The sequence below is a fragment of the Oncorhynchus kisutch genome, linkage group LG8, assembly GCF_002021735.2.
Source record: "Oncorhynchus kisutch isolate 150728-3 linkage group LG8, Okis_V2, whole genome shotgun sequence".
Taxonomy (NCBI): Eukaryota; Metazoa; Chordata; class Actinopteri; order Salmoniformes; family Salmonidae; genus Oncorhynchus; species Oncorhynchus kisutch.
The window spans coordinates 73501366-73526335 of NC_034181.2; the positions used below are offsets into that span (position 1 = coordinate 73501366).

At 43.2% G+C, this 24970-nt stretch overlaps 1 protein-coding gene across 1 annotated transcript; it reads left to right on the plus strand.

Moving 5' to 3' along the window:
- The first annotated feature begins 20450 nt into the window (after window positions 1-20450).
- LOC109895321 (cytochrome P450 1A1) lies at window positions 20451-24757 on the plus strand. The gene is made up of 7 exons (XM_020488935.2): window positions 20451-20847; window positions 21366-22236; window positions 22328-22454; window positions 22570-22659; window positions 22853-22976; window positions 23179-23265; window positions 23412-24757. Exons 2-7 carry the CDS (start codon window positions 21397-21399, stop codon window positions 23710-23712), a joined length of 1569 nt encoding a protein of 522 aa, XP_020344524.2. The 5' UTR covers window positions 20451-20847; window positions 21366-21396; the 3' UTR covers window positions 23713-24757.
- Window positions 24758-24970: the final 213 nt, after the last annotated feature.

The following is a 24970-nucleotide window of genomic DNA, read 5'->3' on the forward strand; positions in this document are numbered from 1 at the left end:
CTTTGATATAACTAAACCCCCTGGGGACATTGGGACATTTCCTCACCATTTTGATCTGCAAACTTCACTTCCCAACTGACAAGAAAAAGTCAATAAACACACTCATCAAACTGAAGAGCTGCCAAATGTTTAATGGTTTTGCAACTGAGAAACGTTCTGTTTCAAGATGTCGGTGTGATCTGTGGCATTTGGATTTTTCATAGAGGGGTTGACATAACGATTGATAGAGGTCAGTGGAGGCTGCTGAGGGGAGAATGTCTCATAATAATGGCTGGAACGGCGTGAATGGAATGGCAGCAAACACATGGAAACCATGTGTTTGATGTTGTTGATACCTTTCCACCCATTCTGCTCCAGCCATTACCACGTGTGCATCCTCCTCAATTAAGGTGCTACCAACCTCCTGTGAAAGGGGAGGGAAAGGAGGGAAGGAGGAGTAGGTAGACTAAGAAGATACAGTACACTCATAAAGAAGAAACTCAACCACTCCACCCTGAATAATAATAATAGTAGTGACAACACAAACCTGCCCAAAGGCCCAATGACAAAGACACTAGAGGATGTAATTAAAGTCTGTGAGTGCTGCTGCGACATTCCCAAGTATTTTCACGGAATCTTCCTCTCTCAGTACACATAGCTAGGTTACATGACTTTGTGCAGTGGATCACACGCACACCTGGGACTCAGGTGAATGGGGGTTTCACAAACACCTGCAAACACAGCCAGAAAATCTGTTAAGATGCCATGAAACAACCAGCCATAATGTAGGTCCAATCAAACATCAAGGTGCCATTCACTATGCCAATTATAAATGGGCGAGCATGGGCAATAAATATCAACTTTCTAAAATATATACCGTATATTATTCAGAGCTGCTTGTTAAGCAGAGATGCTGAAATGTTATAGACTATGGCAATAGACTGATGGCAATAGACCGATGGTGTCATGCCCTGACCATGCCCTGTTGGTTGGGTAGTGATAGTGATAGGGTGGGTCATCTAGGTGATTATTGGTTTATGTTGGCCTGGTATGGTCCCCAATCAGAGACAGCTGTTTATCGTTGTCTCTGATTGGGGATCATACTTAGGCAGCCTTTTCCTCATTGTGCTTTGTGGGATCTTGTCTACGGATAGTTGCCTGTGTGCACACCAGTAGCGTCACGTTTTGTTTGTGCTTGTTAGGTGAGTTTTGATTAATTAAAATATGTGGAACTATACGCACGCTGTGCTTTGGTCCAATCATTATAGCGATCGTGACAGAAGATCCCACCAACAACGGACCAAGCAGCGTGCTCAGGAGGAGATGGCATCCTGGTCTATAGAGGAGGTTGAGGAGAGAATAGCCTGGACTTGGGAGGAAGTATTAGGGAGGTATGAAAGCCTGCCGGGAAATAGATGGAGGCCACGAAGGAGGATCAACGACGACTCCGGGGTTCTCAACCAAGACGCAAGCACGAGAGGCAGCCCTCCCCCCAAACACGGGGTGGTTGTGGGAGCCAGGTTCCAGACCAGAGCCAACTCCCCGCACTTGCTTTGAGGAGCGTGGGACCATTCAGGCACCATGTTATGCGGTGATATGCACTGTGTCTCCAGTGCGCATTCACAGCCCGGTGCGCTCGGTGCCAACTCTCCGCACTTGCCAGGCGAAAATGAGCATCCCAGCCAGGACTCGTTGTGCCAGCTCAACGCTCCTGGTCTCCAGTGTGCCTCCACGGCCCTGTATATCCTGCGCCGGCCATACGTACTGTGTCTCCAGTGCGCCTTCATAGTCCAATACGTTCTGTGCCTCCTCTCCGCACTCGTCCTGAGGTGCGTGTCATCAGCCCGGTGCCACCTGTACCGGTCCCACACATCAGGCCTCCAGTGTGCCTCCACAGTCCAATACGTCCTGTGCCTCCTCCCCGCACTCGCCCTGAGGTGTGTGTCATCAGCCCGGTGCCACCTGTACCAGTCCCACGCATCAGGCCTCCAGTGCGCTTCCACTGTCCAGAGCTTCCGGCGACAGTTCCCAGTCCAGAGCTTCCAGCGACAGTTACCAGTCCAGAACCTCTAACGACGGTCCACAGTCCAGAACCTCCAACGACGGTCCACAGTCCGGAACCTCCAACAACGGTCCGCAGTCCGGAACCTCCAGCGACGGTCGGCGGTCCAGAGCCTCCAGCGACTCTTGGCAGTCCAGAGCCTCCAGCGACGGTCGGCGGTCCAGAGCCTCCAGCGACGGTCGGCGGTCCAGAGCTCTCTCTCTTTCCGTCTCTCTCTCACTCACATGCACTCTCCTGCCCTCTGAGGTATGTGTAATGATGGATAAGTGATACAGTGGCGTAAGAAGCAGCTCCAAGATGCTTGCTCAAGACAGCACGTTCCTGGGTTGTAGGCAAGCTTTAAGCAGGCAGGTGTGTGTGTGTTCCTCTTCCATCTCTCTTCTCTCCTATCTGCTGGACATGAACATGAACTCATAGCTTCAGTGAATGGGAGTCTCCCTGAGGTTGTTAAGGTTGTTAAAACCTGTCTAGGACATACATCCGGCTAGGGGAACGTTTGGCCGGAAATTGCCTGATATGTCATTATTAAAAGTAGGGGGGTAGCCTTAACAGGTCAGTACTGACTTTGAAGCACTTGTAAATTGGAACACAGACCACACACATTCCAAGTCTGAGTAACTACATTGACAAAAGAGCATAAAGTACATGGACAAAATGGTACATTTCAAGAGCATTTCTGTACTATGTGTCAGGTATAATTTACAAGCATGAAGGCATGAAACATCATTGAGATCTGCAGAGAACAGTGAGACAGTAAGAAACACTGACATAAGTCAAGTAACCATACGTTTAATGGGGATTGTGTTGCATTACATCCTGTAAAAACATTTTAGGGTGATTCCATGCCAGCGGTAGCAGAAAATATGTTTGGTTCTTCTCACATTGCCCTGGCAATTCTCACATTACTTATTTGGGAGGAAGGATGTTTGAAATGCTTTTTACATATGTATCACAAACCATTTTTAGAAAATCATAATGAAAGTGGCCAATTCAGGCCCTTTTTAGACCTATACATGCCTCCTGTCAGACCCTATGATCTGTGAACTGTACATGATACAGACAATATCTTGAGCTTAGAGGGCCTAAAATTGCCAATTTCATTATGATTTTCAAAAAATATGTTTGTGATACAAATGCAGAAAGCATGTTTAACATCCGTCCTCCCAATAAATTGACTATGCCAAAACAATCTGAGATACCAAAAATATGTTTGGAATCGCCCATTACTCTTACACCTGATATTGTAATATCCAAAGTAGAGACAAATAACAAGAAGGGGGTGTCAGCTGAAATACTGTTCACCTCTTGTATCCCTCCTTCTAACCTGGAAATCCACATGTCCTGTATCACATCGGAATCGCTTGATTATTATCATCATAATCACTATAATTCAACTCACTTCCATCTATTTTATGGGCTACTGTATACCACAGCTTAGCATTAGTCACAGCTAAGCATTATTTTGTGGACTGTTCAATGGCAGTGTTAGTCATTGTCCTGGCTATTACTCATGCTAGAGGAATCATCATGTAATGTAGCATACCTGTCCATTTACTCACTGCTCTGTTTCTCTCTCTCTTTCTCCCTCCATGTATACACTAAACAAGTTGGTCCACATGAAGTTAACAAGGGGAGAGATGGGGATTGTCAGCTCCCCACCCATGCATGTGTTTCATCTTATCTTTTCTCCTCCTGTCTCCTCTCCTTTCACCACTCTCCTCTCATATCCCTTGACCACTCTCCTCTCCCTTGATCACTCTCCTCTCCCTCCGCCAGTCTCCTCTCCCTCCGCCACTCTCCTCTCCCTTGACCACTCTCCTCTCCCTCCGCCACTCTCCTCTATCTCCGCCACTCTCCTCTCCCTTGACCACTCTCCTCTCCCTTGACCACTCTCCTCTCCCTTGACCACTCTCCTCTCCCTTGACCACTCTCCTCTCCCTTGACCACTCTCCTCTCCCTTGACCACTCTCCTCTCCCTTGACCACTCTCCTCTCCCTTGACCACTCTCCTCTCCCTTGACCACTCTCCTCTCCCTTGACCACTCTCCTCTCCCTCTGCCACTTTCCTCTCCCTCAGCCACTCTCCTCTCCTTCCATCCCTCTCCTCTCCCCCACCACTCTTCACACCCTCCACCCCTCTCCTACATCACTCTCCCCCCTCCCACCACTCTCCTCTCTCTTTCCACCACTCTCCTCTCTCCTTCCACCACTCTTCCATCCCTCTCCTCTCCCCTTACTATTCTCCACCCCTCTCCTCTCCTACACCACTCTCCTCTCTCCTTCCACCACTCTCCTCTCTCCTTCCACCGCTCTTCCATCCCTCCACCACCCTCCTCTCCTTCCACCCCTCTCCTTCCACCCCTCTCCTCTCCTTCCACTCCTCTCCTCTCCTTCCACCCCTCTCCTTCACCACTCTTCCATCCCATCTCCTCTCCCCCTACTACTCTCCTCTCCTCACTCTTTTCTTTCCCTCCACCCCTCTCCTCTCCCTCCACCACTCTACTTCTTCCCAGTTCAACACAATCTCACACTTGATTTGTGCAAATGTATACAAAATGTTGTCGTGCCTTTGGCATCATTAAAGGTGAAGACTTATTCTCTCAAATCAATTCTCTGTCATTATTATTATTACGTGATTAAACTAATCATGTAAATGTAATTAACTAGGAAGTTGGCAACACGGAAAATCTTCAGATTACAAAGTTAGAATTTTCAGAATATAACTCTACAGATATTTTAATATCTGATCAAGTCTTGTATTAATGAATTATTCTTTACCTCACGTCAGTCTCATCTGAACGTCGTAAATTATTGGTTATCTGCACGAACCCAGCCTTTACTATAAATCATCCATACACCAATTGGCCTAATCATTTATTTACTAACTAACTGTAACGGTTTTCTTGACTTGAAGGAGAGGCGGACCAAAATGCAGCGTGGTTTCTATTCATGGTTCTTTAATAAAGACTCTACACATGAACAGACTAACAAAACAAGAAACGTGAAAACCTAAAAACAGCCCTATCTGGTGCAAACACAGAGACAGGAACAATCACCCACAAACCCCAACACCAAACAGGCTACCTAAATATGGTTCCCAATCAGAGACAATGACTAACACCTGCATCTGATTGAGAACCATATCAGGCCAAACATAGAAATAGACAAACTAGACATGTAACAGAATGCCCACTCAGATCACACCCTGACCAAACAAAACATAGAAACATACAAAACAAACTATGGTCAGTGTGTGACAGTACACCCCCCCCCCCCCCCCCAAGGTGCGGACTCCGGCCGCATCTGTCCGCGGTGGCGGCTCTGGTGCTGGACGTGGCCCCCACTTCACCATAGTCTTAGTCCGCCCCATTGTCCGCTTCCGTGGCCTCCTAACCACGGCGACCCTTCTAAATGGCAGCTCGGGACAGAGGGGCAGCTCGGGACAGAGGGGCGGAAGCTCGGGACAGAGGGGCGGAAGCACGGGACAGAGGGGCGGAAGCACGGGACAGAGGGGCGGAAGCTCGGGACAGAGGGGCGCTTCTGGGCTGAAGGGCTCTGGCGCCTCTGGGCTGAAGGGCTCTGGCGCCTCTGGGCTGAAGGGCTCTGGCGCCTCTCGGCTGAAGGGCTCTGGCGCCTCTGGGCTGAGGGGCTCTGGCGCCTCTGGGCTGAGGGGCTCTGGCGCCTCTGGGCTGAGGGGCTCTGGCGGCCACTGGCTGACTGGCGGCACTGGCGTCCCCTGGCTGACTGGCGGCACTGGTGGCTCCTTGCAGACTGGCGGCACTGGCGGCTCCTTGCAGACTGGCAGCACTGGCGGCGCTGGGCAGGCGGGTGGCTCAGGCGGCGCTGGGCAGACGGGTAGCTCAGGCGGCGCTGGGCAGACGGGTAGCTCAGGCGGCGCTGGGCATACGGGTAGCTCAGGCGGCGCTGGGCATACGGGTAGCTCAGACGGCGCTGGGCATTTGGGTAGCTCAGGCGGCGCTGGGCAGACGGGAAGCTCCGGCAACGCTGGAGAGGAAGGCTCTGGCAGCGCTGGACTGAGTAGCTCCGGCAACGCTGGAGAGGAGGAAGGCTCCAGCAGCACTGGACAGGCGGGAGCACCTGTAGGGATGAGCCGGAGAGACAGCCTGGTGCGGGGGGCTGCCACCGGAGGGCTGGTGCGTGGAGGTGGTACCGGATAGACCGGACCGTGCAGGCGCACTGGAGCTCTTGAGCACCGAGCCTGCCCAACCTTACCTGGTTGAATGCTCCCGGTCGCCCTGCCAGTGCGGCGAGGTGGAATAGCCCGCACTGGGCTATGCAGGCGAACCGGGGACACCATGCGCAAGGCTGGTGCCATGTAAGCCGGCCCAAGGAGACACACTGGAGACCAGATGCGTAGAGCCGGCTTCATGGCACTTGGCTCGATGCCCACTCTAGCCCGGCCGGAACGTGGAGCTGGTATGTACCAGGAAGTTGGCTCAGGTCTCCTACCTGGCTTAGCCATACATAGAATGCCAACTCAGATCACACCCTGACCAAACAAAACATAGAAACATACAAAGCAAACTATGGTCAGGGTGTGACACTAATTAAATAATCAGAGAAATGCATAAACAAACAGTAGATATTGGTTACTAACAATGATAGGGAATATTCCCTCGTGGGCTACACCAATATGGCGGCTTGGTGGGCAAAGGGAAAGGGGTGTGGACTGAGAAAGAGTGGGAAAGACTAAATGGATTCATTACACAGTCTATAATTATATACATTGAAATGCTAATCCTTCGCACATGAATGTTCGCTCATTCGAGAATAATTGAAGTACATATTTACGGTGTATGTCATTGTTCTCTGTTGGAATCCGGTCCGTCTGCTGGAGAGTTCATCCGAGTCTCTCTCTCTTTTTTCCCCCTGAAGATCAAAGTTTTTCAAGGTTAGAAAGAATACTTCAGAGTACCATTCAGAAAAGTTCTGACAGAATAGATGTTTAGGCAGTTGTCGGTATTCGCATCACAGGTTTATATAATTTCCAGCTGCAGACTAGTAATTAGTATCCAAGATTTGCTCTTAATCTGTGGGGATCAATAGTCTCAGAGTTTCCAAGGGTGTTGAGAGGTGTTGGGTTTGGGCCAGAACTATAATTTTCCTTGATGGCCAAAAGGTTCAATTTTAGTCTCATCTGACCAGAGTACTTTCTTCCATATGTTTTTCCAGACTCTCACATGCCTTTGGTGAACACCAAACATGTTTGCTTTTTTAAGGCACTGTAATAATGATACAAGTTATATCACCTTAAAAATGATTTATTTACAACCCATGGGGTATAAGATGTTAGGAATAGCGGCATAGGTGTAATGCCCGGGATGTAGTGGAGGAATAAGTCAGGCGCAGGAAACAGAGAGTTCAGGGTAGCGATACTTTTAATTCATCACACAGGAGAAACCGAAGCCAACCCAAACAAATGCCCCAAAACACGGGGAACTAAACAGTCCAGAAAATACACACATACACGGACAACCGTGACCTACAGTCGTGCACAAATGTACACAGAGAATAATCCCGCACACCCAGTAGGCGGGCCGGCTGGATAATAAAGCCCCACCAATAAACCTAATTAAACACAGGTGTAACTAATAAACAGACAAGGGGGAAAAAAAGGATCAGTGGCAGCTAGTAGGCCGGTGACGACGACCGCCGAGCGCCACACGAACAGGAAGGGGAGCCACCTTTGTTAGGAGTCGTGACAATAAATATATAAATAAATTTATTAAATATCCTAACCCTAAGCTATGTTCAATGTCAGCAGCAATTTCCAGTGAGTAATGGTCCGTCTGAAGCCATTCGGCTATGGGTTTCACAGCCCTATAATAATGGTACAAGTTATCACTTTAAAAAGGGTATATTTACATCCTCTGGTGTATAACATGTTGGGCAAAGTGGTATGAGAGAGTCTGACAATATAACGCCTAACTCAGTTAAGTAAAAATACTTTAAAGTACTACTTAAGTTGTTTTTTGGGGTATCTGTACTTTCCTATTTATACTTTTGACTTTGACTTTACTACATTCCTAAAGAAAATGATGTACTTTTTACTCCATACATTTTCTCTGATACCCAATATTACTCCTTACATTTTGAATGCTTAGCAAGACAGGAAAATTGTCCAATTCACACACTAATCAAGATGTCATCCCTATAGCCTCTTATCTGGTGGACTCACGAAACACAAATGCTTAGTTTGTAAATTATGTCTGAGTGTTGGAGTATGCCCCTGGCTATCCGTAAATGTAAAATAAAAAATTGTGCCGTCTGGTTAGCTTAATTGTAGTGAACACGAACGGGAGACAGAGCTGATTTCAGCTTTGTAAAGGACCACAGGAGGAGGCAGGTAGCTGGGTCCAGGGGCAGGCAGAAGGTCATACACAGGAGGTCCAAAAAGGCAACAGTACAGGCAGGGAAAAGGCTAGTAACGTCGTCCGGGTGATCAGGAAATAGATAACAGGAAATCTGATAGGCTGAAGTACAAGCAGGGAATAGGCAAAAGGCATCGTTAGTTTTTGCCTGCCTCACTATCATACACGGGAGGATTAAATTATGGGAAAAACAGATCTCTGAATAGAAGTGTGTCACAAAACAAACAATACCTCACAATGATGGGGTGCAAAGAACTGAACTAAATAGTGTGTGATAAATACATACAGGTGCGTGAACAGGTGATCAGAATTCAGGTGATTGGGATCTGGAGAGTGAGCTGTGTTCAGGGGATCTACGTGTTTGAGTGTGAATTGGAAGCAGACATTACATGAATATAAGGAATTTGAAATAATTTATACTTTTACTCAGGTATATTTTAGCAATTGCATTTACTTTTGATACTTAAGTATATTTAAAACCAAATACTTTTAGACTTTTACTCAAATAGTATTTTACTGGGTAGATTTCACTTTCTATGAAGGTATCTTTACTTTTACTCAAGTATGACAAATGGGTACTTTTTCCACCACTGCCCTAACTTGACTTCAGTCTTCACCAATGAGAACCAAGAGGTGCCTAGCTTTTTCCCTCATGACTGGAAAAGGTCTCGATTCTAAGCCTAGAAAATCCTACATCCATCTCATTAGATCAGAACAGGATGGCTCAACAGTGATTCATATTATTGATTTGCATCCTAAAAGGACAACACATTTACATTATTTGTCTACCCATATGATGTGGATCATTGTCAAGTTATTAGATGTATATGCTTCAGTAACAACAGAACACAATTGTTCTAATAACACTTTAAACAACTCCTTTGTAAATGTGTAGAATGTGTTTGTTTTGGGTCCACACTGGTAAATTAGATAATCACAGAGGATTTTCTTCTGAATAACTGGTCAGGACATAGCATTTTCCATTCCGCTTCAGGCAACTTTGATGTAAGGCTTGATCACACCTGTAGTGACTATTTCTCTGTCACACCCATTGCTGCTTATTCATTGTTCACAAGATATATCAATGTAATTACACCCAACACAAGGTTGAAAAACAAAATGCTTCCCACATAACATAACTAGATGAGAGCTGGATGTGATCCCAACGCTGCAACCAACACAGCGGAAGAGAGTGAAATCTGCAACAGGCTCTAACCAGCGCTCATACGTGGCAAAGTTAGCAACAGCCGTTGCCATGAAAGTAGGCCTCTGGGCAGAGGCAGTAGGCCTACAATGCTGGCATATGGTGTGTTACAATAGCCTAAGTATATAACATGATTGACACGACCGTAATAATCATCATGAAACGACCTTGGAAGTGCCATATGTGTAAGGCAACTTAATTCATTATTTTACATTAACCTGTTTAACTGCATTAATATGGTTAATTGATCATAGTCCAGACTCATTATAGTTGCAAATACCATGCAGTTGCACCAGGGGAATTTAAACCAAACAGGTCTTCTGTTTCCCCACATGTATTAATTAATTAATTTCCCATCATGTAAATGTATCCCCATTCCCCAAACAAATACCTTCATCAATACCACAAAAAAACAGCCAAATCAGCTTTTTACTCCAATCTGGCAAACCTCATAAAATCTGACAAAAGCAAAAACAAGCAGAGAACACTGAGAACAGAGTGGTATGTCTGTGCATGCCACTCTGATATTTCCTGCCCTTATCTCCTGTACCATCTTGTCCTGCATGCAGGATTTAAGCAGGATTTAACACTACTACGTGCCTACGTACCATGCATGCCCCTCCTGTGGCTGGAGAGAGGGGGGTAAAGGGAGAGAGGGTGGGAAGAGAGAGAAGAAAGCAAAAACAAATGTCACAATATCCCCAGGCAAGCTGAGGCTGAACAGTAGCACATGGGCATTTTTTTTTGCAAGTGTTATAATTACAGCTGCTTTTAATTGGTAGGTGGCGGTTGGGAGCTGGCTGAGAATCAAATGGGAATAAACTGTTCACACCTGACAGACAAAGTAATAGGCCTGTTGGCAGATTGATTTGTAGCCCAGTTTGATGGGACACTGGAAGGTAAACATCTGAGAACTGAGAGTCCAGGGGCTTTCTACTCCATCACAATAGATACCTAATCACATATCTATACTACAGTGTAGTTAAAGGGGGTATACTCTTCCCTTAACCATTATAAAGGGGTACGCTCTGCCCTGCACCTACCATGTTCCTCCACACGGCCCATCCCTCAGTCAGTCGTTAACTACCTAAACATAACAACGATACTTACTTTTACTTTACATAATCAAACTACTGATTTGCTGCCATTCTTCAGCGGGTTGATACAGGGCCAGGACAGAGAGCACTGGGTTGATTGACTGTATTCATCTCCTCTCAGGAGCAGGAGGCCTGCAGGGGGTAAAGTGAGGGGATGGTGCCAAGCAGTTAGTTAGACAGACAAACATAACGTTGCCTCCCCATATATGTTACTGTATAAGCTACTGGAGGAGGAGGTGGAGGTTGTTTTTCTGTTTGGGATGCTTGCCTTGTAGCCCCTGAGTCAGAGAGCTGAGGTGGGGTGGGTGGATGGGGAACACCAGGGCCCTGCGGGGACGCTTGTTTACTCAGGACAGGTAACACCCATGGGCATACACAAGCACACCAAAGCAGGGAGAGTCTATATGTTTATCACTTTCTGACTGTCACTCCCTCCCTCTCACACGCATACACATACCTACATCAGGTACCATACATAAACACACACAGGAACACACACACACAAACACTCAGTAAGGCTGAGTATTGCTCCATCGCCATGTGTACCATTGTCCTTGTGGCATGGAGCCCTCAGAGGTCGTGACCTGCGGTGCTGTGTCTCCTTGGTGGTTCCTTGTCACAATCTCCTGCTGTGTGGGGCGGTAGAGGCTCACAGGCCACCGGATTATAGCTTCTCCTTCATACAGCACAGGCAGGACAGCGACTGCACTGCAGTCAACATCACTCTCTCTCACACACTCTCTCTCCCAATCTTTTTTTCTCCCACACAATTATGCAAAAAAAAAAAAGAATTCTGAGCATACACAGAACGAAATAGTGTCAACCCAACATGCACGTGATCAGTTGAGATCAGGAATATTGTCAAAGAACACCCTTCCCAAGTAAACCACATTATTGTCCGGACCTGTGTAGTTTTGTAGTAATCACACACAGCATTAGCACCTATCAGGTCATCAAGCTTCTATTTTCCCCCTGCGTGTAATGAATCCAATGTGTCTGAGTCTTGGCATGTACAAATGATTAACTGGTGGTGAACACAACTGATTAAAAGATAAAGCCTTGGCACACAATGACTTTCAGCACTACATATGGTGGGTAGTGCCTGAGAGACCAGGCCTCCTCACGTAAAGAAGATATTGACCTTTTCAGTTCATTTCCCTCTTGCATACTCACACACACATCTCCCACATTGCACCTCCTATAAAGGCTAAATGTGGAAAAGAAAATGTGATGTCATGATGTGTGGGTGTCACAATTACATGGGTTACAATGGTAAATTTAAGTTCAATGAATTCTAAAGCTGAACCTAGAAACATATTGTGTACTGTTATACTTTGTTTGTTCACAACAAGTTAAACGGAGTAAGTCGGGCGAAGGACCACAAACCCCAGCGGTTATGAGAGAACTTTGGATCTGAAACACATGAAACAGAGAGGTGTGAGTGAGGGGCAAAATGAGTGTTGAATTTCACAAGCGGTAACCGGAAAGCGGTAAAAAAACTATCACAAAATGCTTGTGTGAGGTGAGAAAATAATCAGCAAAACAATAAACTCATATTGCTGATGATAACAGTCAGGACTATTGTCAGGACTCCTCATTTATCTAACGTTACTGAAATCTATAGCTGCTCACCTTGGGGCCACATCCTCAGAGCTGGTGTTGGGGGACCCGTAGAGGAAAGCTGCAGCCCCTACCACAGTATAACGGATGTCAGGGGTTCTGACACAATACACAATACTATTAAACCACATGCAATGACTCAGAAGACTGACTGTGTGATGATGGCCTTGATGATGGACTTAGTCACTTTGCTACCGCTGACTATTGCTATAGGAAATGTTTCATAGCACACATCATTACTGATTGATCCCTTTGACAAGTAGAGCTAGACCTAGTCTCTCGTGACTTATTTGGTTGTGGGTGCAGAGATGAATCTACAACAACATTGCGAGTCAAACCCCCAAACAGTCATAGTAGTGATAACACACATGTGTGAGTGTGTAGGCTGCTCGCACACATCCACCCACTCAGTAGCCAGTGGTGTCAGACATCCTGCCTCAGTAGGGTGAAAGGTATTGTTATGCTTGAACCGGGTTCAGTCCATTACTCAACAGGGCCCTGGGGATAAGTCTTCTTAGAAAAAGTCCAAGAAAAACACTGCATGGTGCCTGGCCACAACACCACACTCTCTCTTCCACACACTGTCCCACAGACTAACAGAATGCACACAAGATGAAACAACTCAGACGAGATTGTTTTGACCATCCTGTCTCTGTAGTATCACTCTTTTGGCAAAGCAAGAATGTTGAAATTATTCTAGGTAATTTAGTACATTTTCTGTGAGAGTAAATCTGCACATGGCACAGACCTTGACAAATATTAACACTTAAAGTGTAGGCCTAATACTACAAATATTAGGCATATTGAGCATTTGTGCTTCTAACATTAGTTAATCTATTTGCTTAGAAATATCCCTTTTTATTTGCTATTTATACAATAAACACAATTGAAGAATGTAGGGAGATCTTTCTGTAGGCCTATTTCAATATCTTACGATATTGAATATTTAATGTCCGTTTCTTTTATGGCCAAACACTGATTGAAATATGCATTATAATGCGCTGGATTATATAGAGGAAATCCACATTTGAGTCTGGCCAATCTCTGCAAACTGTTCTATTTACACAACAGTAGCGTGCTTCCCAAAAAACGGTCGGTGACTGTTTTGATAAAAGGGGTGACCCGCGAGGTTGGCTGATGCCTCCCCTGCTCTCTCTGTACACAACCTCGCGACCCTTGGCACAGCCAGAGAAAACACAGTCTGCACGCAATGCCGGGTCTGTGGCACAATGATTAACCCGTAAATGTGCTGTCAATCCGCTTCGTAGCCTGCAAAGCCCGCTGAGAGTTGGAGGGGGTAGACGAGGTTCATTTGTTTCATGGCTCGTGTTGCGTGTCAAGCATTATATATCTTCTTTCACTGTGTTGCTGTATGTCTGTCTTTGTACACGCGTTTCATATTTCCTTTCTTTATGATATCTCCTCTTTATTTTTTTCCCTCCCACAGTTTGAGTCAGCGTAAAAAAGCGCATGGCAGCTTCGTGCGTGACAGAAAGATGGATGACCGAGAGATTTCCGCACGCAACAATTGTTTTTCCCGGTGAGTATTTTGAACTTTGGCTTGCATAAGGACAGAGAGAGACCAGGACTGTTAGCTCAGTTACTAATGTGGTATTCACTCCAATCCGTGAGGGGAAGGCGATACAATATGGGGACCGGACCCCTCCTCTCCCTGTTCGGAACCCCAGCATGCCTGTTTGTGCACTTCGAGCCGGCTGCGGGCGCGAGCGAGGCAGAATGTTGCTCAATTACAGTTTGTGTATAGTGTAAGTGATTGCGTGTTGACTTACTCAAGCCAGAGGGGGTTTGTATGAGGTCACAGTCACACATTCATGAGTAGTGTCGTGGCCTACATTCGTAGAAAAAAAGGTTCCAAATGGGTTCTTTGTAGATGGATAAGGTTCTACCAATAACCTTTTACATCTGAATGAACCCTTTTTGGAAGACAAGGGTTCTTTGTTAAGCAAAGAGTTAAACCTAGAACATTTTTCATCATAAGAGACGATTTTGGAAGAAAGGGTTCTTTGATGATTCTTTGGAAGGCAAGAAGTGTTCTACATAGAAATCTTCTGAATCTGTATCAGCTATTTTATTGTATTTTTTCATTATTTTAAATTGTGCCTGAACAATAATGTTTGGAGTAATGTAAACCAGTTTTTAATCTTCAACATCAGGAGTTTGAGTAATCAGCTAAGTTTTAAAAGATAGCTGTGAGAATCGTTTTAACTGTATATGGGAAGATTTATGCATGTACTGTATCTGGTATTCACTTAATCATTTTATATATACAGTACTGACATAGTTGATATCTTTGCCATGATTTCTGTTTTTCAAATTAGTATTTTCTGTGAATTTACTGAGCAGAAAGTAGGAGAATAGAAGGGAGTATGTATAGTATGGTACACAGAAAGTTGGCCAGTTTTACCTAGTGTTGATTTTTCAGTGTAAAATGTCTAGTGTTGATTCAGGAGTTACATTCAACACTCAGTAGTGTAAAATAACCCTGTGTTGGTATTAATAAACAGAGTTGAGTGTGAGAGTCATTTTTATCTGTGTGGAGTAAAAACATTCAAACACACCCATCATTATCATATTTCCCAGCATGCTCTATTGCAAGTTGATTTTCAGAATTGTTTGTTTCAATGTCTGTATTTTGGCATGCATATTGATTGGTTGATTAATCTTATGCTACACAAAGATAAATAACATACATTTTATAAACTAATCCAATCTGTTAGTATTTGTACTTACTGCACCTGTTATTGAGATGGTTGTCCTGGTTTATCCAGAGTAACTTACAGTAGTGAGTTCGTATAATTTTTTTGTACTTGTTTTTTATTTGTGGTGTTGGTCCCCATGGGAATTGAACCCACAACCCTTGCGCTTCAAGTGCCGTGCTCTACCAACTCAGCCACACAGCTGATTTCCCACTGATCGATGCATCGCTCCCCGCACTTAAAAATAACTACACTTTCTTCCTTCTTAGAGTTTGGGCCGTCTTCAAGTCCAAAGAAAAGACGGAGGCAAACCCTCTCAGATGATCATCCCTAAAACCTAAAACATCTGCATAGTGCATAGTAGGAGGTGTCATTAGCTTTTTCAGGGTAACAAGTACTGCCCTAAGGGTTTACGTTACTCCATAGAATTGGTAATAACAAAAGTGGTAATACAGTAATAACATGGTAATAAAACACAGTAATAACATAGTATAAAAAGTAATAACATGTTAATAAATAAGTGTTGTGTGCTTTGGCATTGCGTGTATGAACAATGGTGATATTGTCTCTCTCTCCCCTCCTGTCTCTGTTCATGCATGTTTTATTTTGCTGAGAGTTCAAAGAAGACACTTCCAAACCTCTGGTAGCACAGACTGTTCTGTCTAGTGTTTACAGACTAGAATAAAAGACTGAGAGATGAGTGCACCAATCTGACCTGTCACCTGAGTGGTTAATTGCTCTAACTACCAGTCTGTGTACAGGGGTTAGTTGACCTCCTCCATAACATTCACAAACAACAACACGCCCTCACACACATGCAAACCCACTCACGAAAAATGCCCTCACACTCACACACACATACCTGGTTTGAAGGTGTGTGACAGGTGTTTGGTTGTTGCGTGCCAAAGAACTGAAGACTTCAGCTGCCTTTACAGTCATTACTCAGAAAGGAAGATTCTTCAAGGGAATTTCAATTTGCTGTGGGCTAAACAGTGTTTTGGTTATGATGTGAGCTCTGTAAATGGACATCATGGATGTATGTGTGTGACCCTAACATGACTAAATAACAGTCTACTCTAACATTTCTTATTGATATTTGTCACGTTATTGTCCTCAATGGCTGCCCTATATACATAGACTTGGAATCACTGGCCACTTTAATAATAGAACACTAGTGACTTTAATAATGTTTACATACTGCTTTACTCATATATGTACAGGATATACTGTATTATATTCTACTGGATTTTAGTCAATGCCACTCCGACATTGCTTGATCTAATATTTTATATATTTCTTAATTCCATTCTTTTACTTTTAGATGTGTGTATTGTTGTGAATTGTTAGATACTACTGCACTGATGGAGCAAGGAACACAAGCATTTCGCTACAACCGCAATAACATAAATATGTGTATGTGACCAATACAATTTGAATTGAATTCCATGTAATTGCAACGGTGATTGTTAGATAACCGAACCTGCGTTGCAATAAGAAGTCATGCAAATTGTTGGAGGTCATTGAGCAAGTCACTAATGATGAGCAGAGAGTGGCGTGTAAGCCATAGCCATATGAACAGAGAAGCCTATTTCAAACGGGTGTGATCCTGATGATGTTTACGTTGAATGCTGGACTTGTATGGAATAATGTCCGTCCCATGGCCTCTCACGCTATCGTCTCCCTCTCCCCTCACAAAGCTGTACGTAATGCTTAGTGTGATTATATACTGTGTATGCTTAATAAATCAGCCTTTGACTGTGTCATGCTGTAGCAGTCAACAGTCTCATTTGGAGAACTTGACTTTGTTTTTAAACAGCTCTTTGAAATGGCATAAAATGTTTTCCAAGTTCATACGCGAAGGTTATGCAGGTCAATTGGTATTTGGTGGATTTAAGCAGATGACCTCAGCCATGCCTGCGTGAAACCTGAGTGGCAGATCGCATGACTCCAAAGGCCAAGATCCTCGCATTTACAGAAGCTGTAGCGTGCGAATATGTGCACCTCCGTGAAAAAGAAAAACTATCACGTCCTTCGCTCTTTGTTCTGCAGCGTTTAAGACCCTTGTCTTTCCAGGGGCTGCTGCCTTCAATTGACTGACCAAGCAGATTTAGGATTGTCCCGAAGACCATGCCCACCCCTCCATGCCGGAGCTCCGCTTTCTCACTCGAACTGCAGGAGCAGGGACGCTGCGCTGAGGTGCAGGGGCGGTGAGTGGGCGAAAGCCCAGCGACTGACATTATCCATCATATTGAGTTTGGCAATTATACGGTGTGTAGGCCTATCTCGAACAAAAAAAGCGATTTAGAGCGTCTCTCAATGTTCATATGCCTCACAGTGGAAAATGTTGTCTATTGTTTTTCTGAATTTAAATTACACGTTGCGTCTTATCTTGGCTTTGGAGTTACACTACACTTTCCTCAAAAGCCTGCACATTTTGGGTTGCCTACTAGTTGTAATCCAGGATTCCAGGAATGATCATCCAAATGTTTAACTAATTAGGAAACGAATGATGAGGCTCTCTAATAGCCACACATTCATACACTGAAATCTGCACTTAAATGTCTTGAGACGTCTTCAAGTTGAATTATGCTAATGATTTAAATTGAACAATAAAGTTAACCCATTGTGAATGATACAGTCCTACAACCCCAAACCGAATGTATAACTGTTATGGCTGTTGAAAGGAGCGGACCAAGGTGCAGCGTGGTGAGTGTACATGTTCTTTAATTAAGAAAAGAAGCCAAACACTACACTACACTACACTACACTACACTACACTACACTACACTACACTACACTACACTACAAAACAAAACAAAACAAAACAAAACAAAGCAAAACAAAACCGTTAGCTTAAGACTAAGTGCCATAAAGAAAGTCAACTTCCCACAAAGATAGGCGGAGTAAGTATGGTTCCCAATCAGAGACAACGATAGACAGCTGTCCCTGATTGAGAACCATACCCGGCCAAAACATAGAAATAGAAAATCATAGAAACACAAAACATAGAATTGCCACCCCAACTCACGCCCTGACAATAACACATTAGGTCTTGGAAGTTGAAATACAGGCATACCGCAAGACAAGAAAATAGAGGCATATTGTCAAGTAGACAAAAGCCAATTCATATAAATCCATTTACATGATGAAAATTATGATATAGAAAACAACTTAAATAAAACAACAAAAGAGATAAGCGAATGCTTAAAATATAGCCTAATTAACCATATCTGTCTTCAATAAAAACGTAATAAAACATCCATTCCTTTTCTATGGCCTATGCCTACAAACCAATAGTAAACCATTTCAGCATGTTTATTTGTATATGGACAGGCCATTGTGGCCCGAATGATAGAGACATGCGTGCATAAAAATGGTTTGGTTAAATGTCTAATTATGCATGTGGATATTAATTTAGGAATTTGTCGAGTGAGATTTCTCAGCAACAAGTTATGTTTATCAATCAAAGCATATAGGCTAACAGCCAGGCTAATATGATGCTGGTTAACAGGAAAAGCTTATATGTATCCAAAATACGTTGTTGAAATAATATAATTTAATTCTGAGTCGATAGGCTCATTACCGCTGTTTCAGTTCATGGTCCAACTATGTTGGAAATCCCTCGTATTGCTGTGCAGAGTCGATATATATTCACTGTCAGTAGGCTATCTGGAATAGGATGTACATTTCCTATAAGAAGAGAGACTGTAAGGGTAATGATGAACTCATTCACCCTTTCACCCCTGCAGTGCTGACAGAATACTCCCCCACCCCCACACCCCAGCATCCTTAACCAAGGGCTGGGGGAGGCGAGGGCTTGGCCAAAACGCTCCCACGCAACTTGGCCAATCATTAACTTGACTGCTAACAGGTACACGCACGCAATGGCATTTGACAGTTTTTATCACGACTTGTTTCAAAACAGACCCCGCTCAGAATGGTGTGTTGTAGATGCTGAGGTCTAGAAGACTCGATTCTGGGTCTTAATACATATAACTTACATTTGAGTAAGTTCCAATTGGGATATTGATTAACACAACAGGGATCCGAAGTCAAACACTTTGGATAGCTTACACAAGCAGACAAGACAATATAGTCTCTTATCTCAATCGAATGTTTTATCCTCCATGACACACTTGATAGGTTGGCTACATTTGTTTCCTATAAGTTAATAAGACGCACACGTCTTCCCATTGTCCTTATATGCACCACTGTTATACTGTTGACAGGTTGGTTGAGTGAGATTTATCAAACTGTCAAAGATGAGTCTCTTGATTAAAAGTACTTCGGGGCTGTAAATTCTCCCGCTTGGGATAGGCTACACCTTTGCACGCTATCGAAATCTGTTGCAATGAGTAGGCCTAAAGGAAAGATTGCCAAAGGGTTTATGACTTAATAACCAATGCGTAACAGTTTCCTGTTAATTAATTTATGGAACAAGTATTCAAAGAAGAAATGTTGATGTTTGCTAATAATAAAATATAAAAATGAATACCACTGGAAACAGACTAGACACTGATGGTACATTTACTTTTGAAAATATTGTGGGCCCAAAGTGATTAACCTTGTGTCCTTAAATTAGTTGTGGAAGAGTTCATGTTCAATAGATCATTGAGAATAAATATTTGGATCAGGCCCTAAAATACTGTCATCCTTATACAATGTGCTTTATATAACTGTTTTCATGAATATGTTCCATATACTTTTAAGATAAATAGTTCATAACATGATAAGGAGTGGATGAATTGCCTTTTTTTCAATATGGCTTATTAGCCTACTGCCTACCATAGCCTGCAATATTAAGCCCAATACCATAACATTCATGGTAATAAATTAATAATAAAATACATATAAATATTTAGGCCTAAACAAATAAATAAACAAAAAATACAAATATAATTACCACATCTATAACATTATAAGTAAAATATGTAGTATGATGAATAGGTATGATAGTGATTATAGGTCTACATCTACATAGTTGTGCTTATGATTATGATGATATATTATGATTAAAAGTTAGTCTGATTGTATTATTGTATTGTTATTACACAATAACACATTTAACATGTGCAAATATAATCGGTGATCATTCCACAAATCAATGTATTCCTCTTACCTAACTGGCTTCTTCTGTATAGTGTGTTTTATAACTCCCTCCAACAGGCTAATGAACATCTGAAAAGAGACTCATCCAATCATTCTGATATGAACCTAAAATCAAATCTAAAAATGTTTAAAAATTCAAAATGTAAAAAAAGAACGTGGAATAGCCTACTGAGAATGACTTGTTCGAAAATTAAATATGCAGTCTATTATATTTCTCTATGGTTAGACGTTCTAAAATATTTTTATAACAAACTATATGACATTTTATGTATATCTTTTTTCAATAGGACCCATCAATGATATATCAGTGAAAGCATGCACCTCTAGAAAAAAATCTTGCTCCTTAGACGTTTCTTTTTATTATAAAGGCAAGCTTACATTGTATATACACTACTCATTGATGTTTCCGCTTGATATTTTATTACACCTCTCCTTCAGAGGCAGCCGCTGCTGTTGGCAAGCCAAGAGAGAGCGAGCGAGGGTACGTCACTCAGACATCAACCAATGGAGCTGAGAAGCGCTCTATAAAAGAAGTTCCCATTCTTACTTTTAAGTACAGAGAAACGGAGTTATCTTATAGCAAGAGAAAAAGCTTGGTATAAATATAACATCAACTGCAAACTTCTTCGATCTCCCTGCAAGTCGGCTCATTTGGCTCATAACGGAAGGTAATAAAAATGACTAATTCTGCATGTAATATATTTACATTTAATAAGGAACAATGAAACATATGTTGGAATAGCAGGTGTCTTTTTGTTGTGAATGAAGTGTCGAAATAACATTTATTAATTCGTTTGCGCATAATATTAGTACAGTTTTTTTCTTCTTTTTTTTCAATATAGCAAGCTCCAACACGCATTATATACTGTTATCTTGTACCGTTTATTCTTGAGTCTTCTTTTTCGTATAATCTATTCGAAAAAAATTTGCGTACGTGTAGGCAATATAACAGTTAAGGTCTTCATTTTTATTTTATTTTTTACACTATACAGCCTTTTATGTAGCCTATGTTTAATGGTACGAGACTGGTAGAGTAAGGATGTTTGCAAAAGCGTGAAAGGTGTGAGTGCACCATGCGTAAAATTCATGCAATTTTCGAACAATGTTTTCAAGCAATGTTTATTACTCAGCTGGAGTGTCTTTCTCGCTCACTATTAATCACCAAAACATCTACCTCTCTTTACAGATTGTGCAGAAGCCACAAATAAAACATACAAATGGTTCTCATGATACTACCCATTATCGGCTCAGTCTCTGTGTCTGAGGGGCTGGTGGCCATGGTAACACTATGCCTGGTGTACATGATCATGAAGTACATGCACACAGAGATCCCAGAGGGACTGAAACGGCTCCCAGGACCAAAGCCCCTGCCCATCATCGGGAATGTGCTGGAGGTGCACAATAACCCTCACCTCAGCCTGACTGCCATGAGCGAGCGCTACGGCTCAGTCTTCCAGATCCAAATAGGGATGCGGCCTGTGGTTGTTCTGAGTGGCAATGAGACAGTCCGCCAGGCTCTTATCAAGCAAGGGGAAGACTTCGCCGGGAGGCCCGATCTATACAGCTTCAAATTCATCAACGACGGCAAGAGCTTGGCCTTTAGCACCGACAAGGCTGGGGTGTGGCGCGCCCGCCGCAAGCTAGCTATGAGCGCCCTCCGCTCTTTCGCCACCCTGGAGGGATCGACCCCAGAGTACTCCTGTGCCCTGGAAGAGCACGTCTGCAAGGAGGGAGAGTACCTGGTAAAACAGCTGACTTCCGTCATGGATGTCAGTGGCAGCTTTGACCCCTTCCGCCATATTGTTGTATCGGTGGCCAACGTCATCTGTGGAATGTGCTTCGGCCGGCGCTACAGCCATGATGACCAGGAGCTGTTGGGCTTGGTGAACATGAGTGATGAGTTTGGGCAGGTGGTGGGCAGCGGCAACCCTGCAGACTTCATTCCCATCCTTCGTTACCTACCAAACCGCACCATGAAGAAGTTTATGGATATCAATGACCGTTTCAACACCTTTGTGCAGAAGATTGTCAGTGAGCACTATGACAGCTATGACAAGGTAAATAATACATTGCATCATGTTTCAAAAAATGTTTGATCTATTGCTGTTTGTTGTCTGTGATACTGATTGTCCATTGTTCTGTTTTCAGGACAACATCCGTGACATCACTGACTCCCTCATTGACCACTGTGAGGACAGGAAACTAGATGAGAACGCCAACGTCCAGGTGTCTGATGAGAAGATTGTGGGCATTGTCAATGATCTGTTTGGGGCAGGTGAGTTGAGTTAAAATAACGCAACAGTTATGCTGAGTCACTCCATATCATTGAATTTTTTTTACATTTGTAGGATGTTTTAATTACGCAATGCGGCTTCTGTCTCCCTCTCAAGGTTTTGACACCATCAGCACAGCTTTGTCATGGGCTGTTGTGTACCTTGTGGCTTACCCAGAGATCCAGGAAAGACTGCATCAGGAACTGAGTAAGTTGAAACTTGCTAGTTTTAACAGATAGTTCTGTTCCCTAAATGAAATGAGTCATTCACAGAGATCCTATAAATCAGTTCTATATGTAATTATATGGAGTCATGATTCAAAATATTGTGGCTTACTGACCTGTCACTACGCATCCCATTCTTTTTTGATAACCAATGTTCTCTATTGTCCTCCCAACAGAGGAAAAGGTGGGAATGATTCGCACTCCCCGTCTCTCAGACAAAATCAACTTACCTCTGCTGGAAGCCTTCATCCTGGAGATCTTCCGGCACTCTTCCTTCCTGCCGTTCACCATCCCACACTGGTGAGTTGCACTTGCATCTGCTAAAAAACACAAATGTACAATATCAGCCAAACAGACATTTACAATATCAGCCAAACAGAAATTTACAATATCAGCCAAACAGACATTTACAATATCAGCCAAACACACATTTGCAATATCAGTTACACATTATAGACACATATGGCATGGTCTGACTCTGGTATTGTCAATATTTTTTCAGCACAGTCAAGGATACATCGCTCAATGGCTACTTCATTCCCAAGGACACCTGTGTCTTCATCAACCAGTGGCAGGTCAACCATGACCCGTGAGTAGGATTTTCAAACTAAAACTTCTCAACTCCATTACTATGCAACTACTGTGCAACAACAGTGTTGTTACTGCAGTAATTACAGTGTTACTACACAGGTATAACAATAAGCTAATGTAAAATGTTACCTTTGTGCTCTTCAGGGAGCTGTGGAAGGAGCCTTCTTTATTTAACCCTGACCGTTTCCTGAGTGCTGATGGCACAGAACTCAACAAGCTGGAGGGGGAGAAAGTGCTCGTATTTGGCATGGGCAAGCGCCGCTGCATCGGTGAGGCCATCGGACGCAACGAGGTCTACCTCTTCTTGGCTATCCTGCTCCAAAGGCTGTGCTTCCAGGAGAAACCTGGGCACCCGCTGGACATGACCCCAGAGTACGGCCTCACCATGAAGCACAAGCGCTGTCAGCTGAAGGCTAGCCTGCGGCCATGGGGGCAGGAGGAGTGAGGGCCATGGTCACATTTATGATTCTCAACATCACTATAACTGATTTATAGTTAGCCCTACATACTTGATGGCATAAGCTGAGATCAGATATAAAAGCCAGAGGGTACATTTTCTCTCTAGGAAAGACTGGGCTTGACATAGGAGACTTAACAGTGAGGGAAAACTGAGTCAAATTGTAGACCATTTGAAATCGATAAAATTATAATCTGAAACACGGTTTGTAGATGGATTCCAAACAAGTGTTGAATTGGATAAAGGACCTTCACAAACTCATAGAGGTGATTGGTTTCTATGACCAGCATACTACAGGCCCTACTAGAGTTTGTCAGGTGTTTCTTCAGGAGATATCAGGAGAGACTATAGCTGTTTAGCTGCCTTTTTGTTCTACATCATCGTGTTTTACTTCTCCTCTTGCTTTGATCACAGCTCATATACTGTATCAGATCGCTTTAAAGAGGATGAATCTATAAAACATACACATAAACCCATGGTGGGGTGTTAAAGAGCATTGTTTTTAGTTCCATGTTTGGGTATAATTTTTTGCTACATATTTTTTTGTGGCAAAAATGTTACAACCTACATGATAAAGTGCCTGTTCCCGTACTTTTGAGTTATTGTTCAGGTGGTCATAGATCACAGGCAGTTGAATGGATGTATCCTCCCATTTCTAAGCTAGATATTTTTTATTCCACTGAATAAATCAGTAAAACGTGGACACAACACACTGAAGCTATGTTTGTATGCCACCAACATGTGATTGATTGTTTGTGTACATATTTAAGCCTAGATGTATTTTGGAAAGTCCTTTTTTGAAATGTGCCTAAAATGTGTATATATTGTGGTGACTTATTATGGTGGCTTTGTATGACTTTATCAGGATACTAAAATACGTATGTATTATTGACTGTGTTATAAATGTCAACATTTTATGATGTAACGAAGGACTCTTGTAAACTAAAGCCCAAACTGTACACACTATGCATTGTGTTGTTGATAGCTATCTAGGTAGCTACTGAAATAAAAGTTGAAAATGAAAGAAAATCAATTAACTTGTGCTCTTTTTCTTGAGTGTGTTGGCCTATCTCATTGGCAACCCATGCAACAATTCACAAGCTAATATACACAGGCCAACCATTAGGAGAGGACGTCGGTATTTGGCTGACCAAAGAGTAAATCTGTGACACTACTAGATAAGATAGGGTTGGATATCATCACTTACCTGTGTACAAGACTTGGACTTCTACTATAAAAACAATCA

What these genes read in the sequence shown, in the direction of transcription:
- LOC109895321 (XM_020488935.2), top strand. Translation starts at nt 21,397, where the DNA reads ATGGTTCTCATGATACTACCCATTATCGGCTCAGTCTCTGTGTCTGAG. An exon ending in CCGTTCACCATCCCACACTG is followed by an intron (nt 22,977 to 23,178) that starts GTGAGTTGCACT and finishes ATATTTTTTCAG; the next exon opens with CACAGTCAAGGATACATCGC. An exon ending in TGGCAGGTCAACCATGACCC is followed by an intron (nt 23,266 to 23,411) that starts GTGAGTAGGATT and finishes TGTGCTCTTCAG; the next exon opens with GGAGCTGTGGAAGGAGCCTT.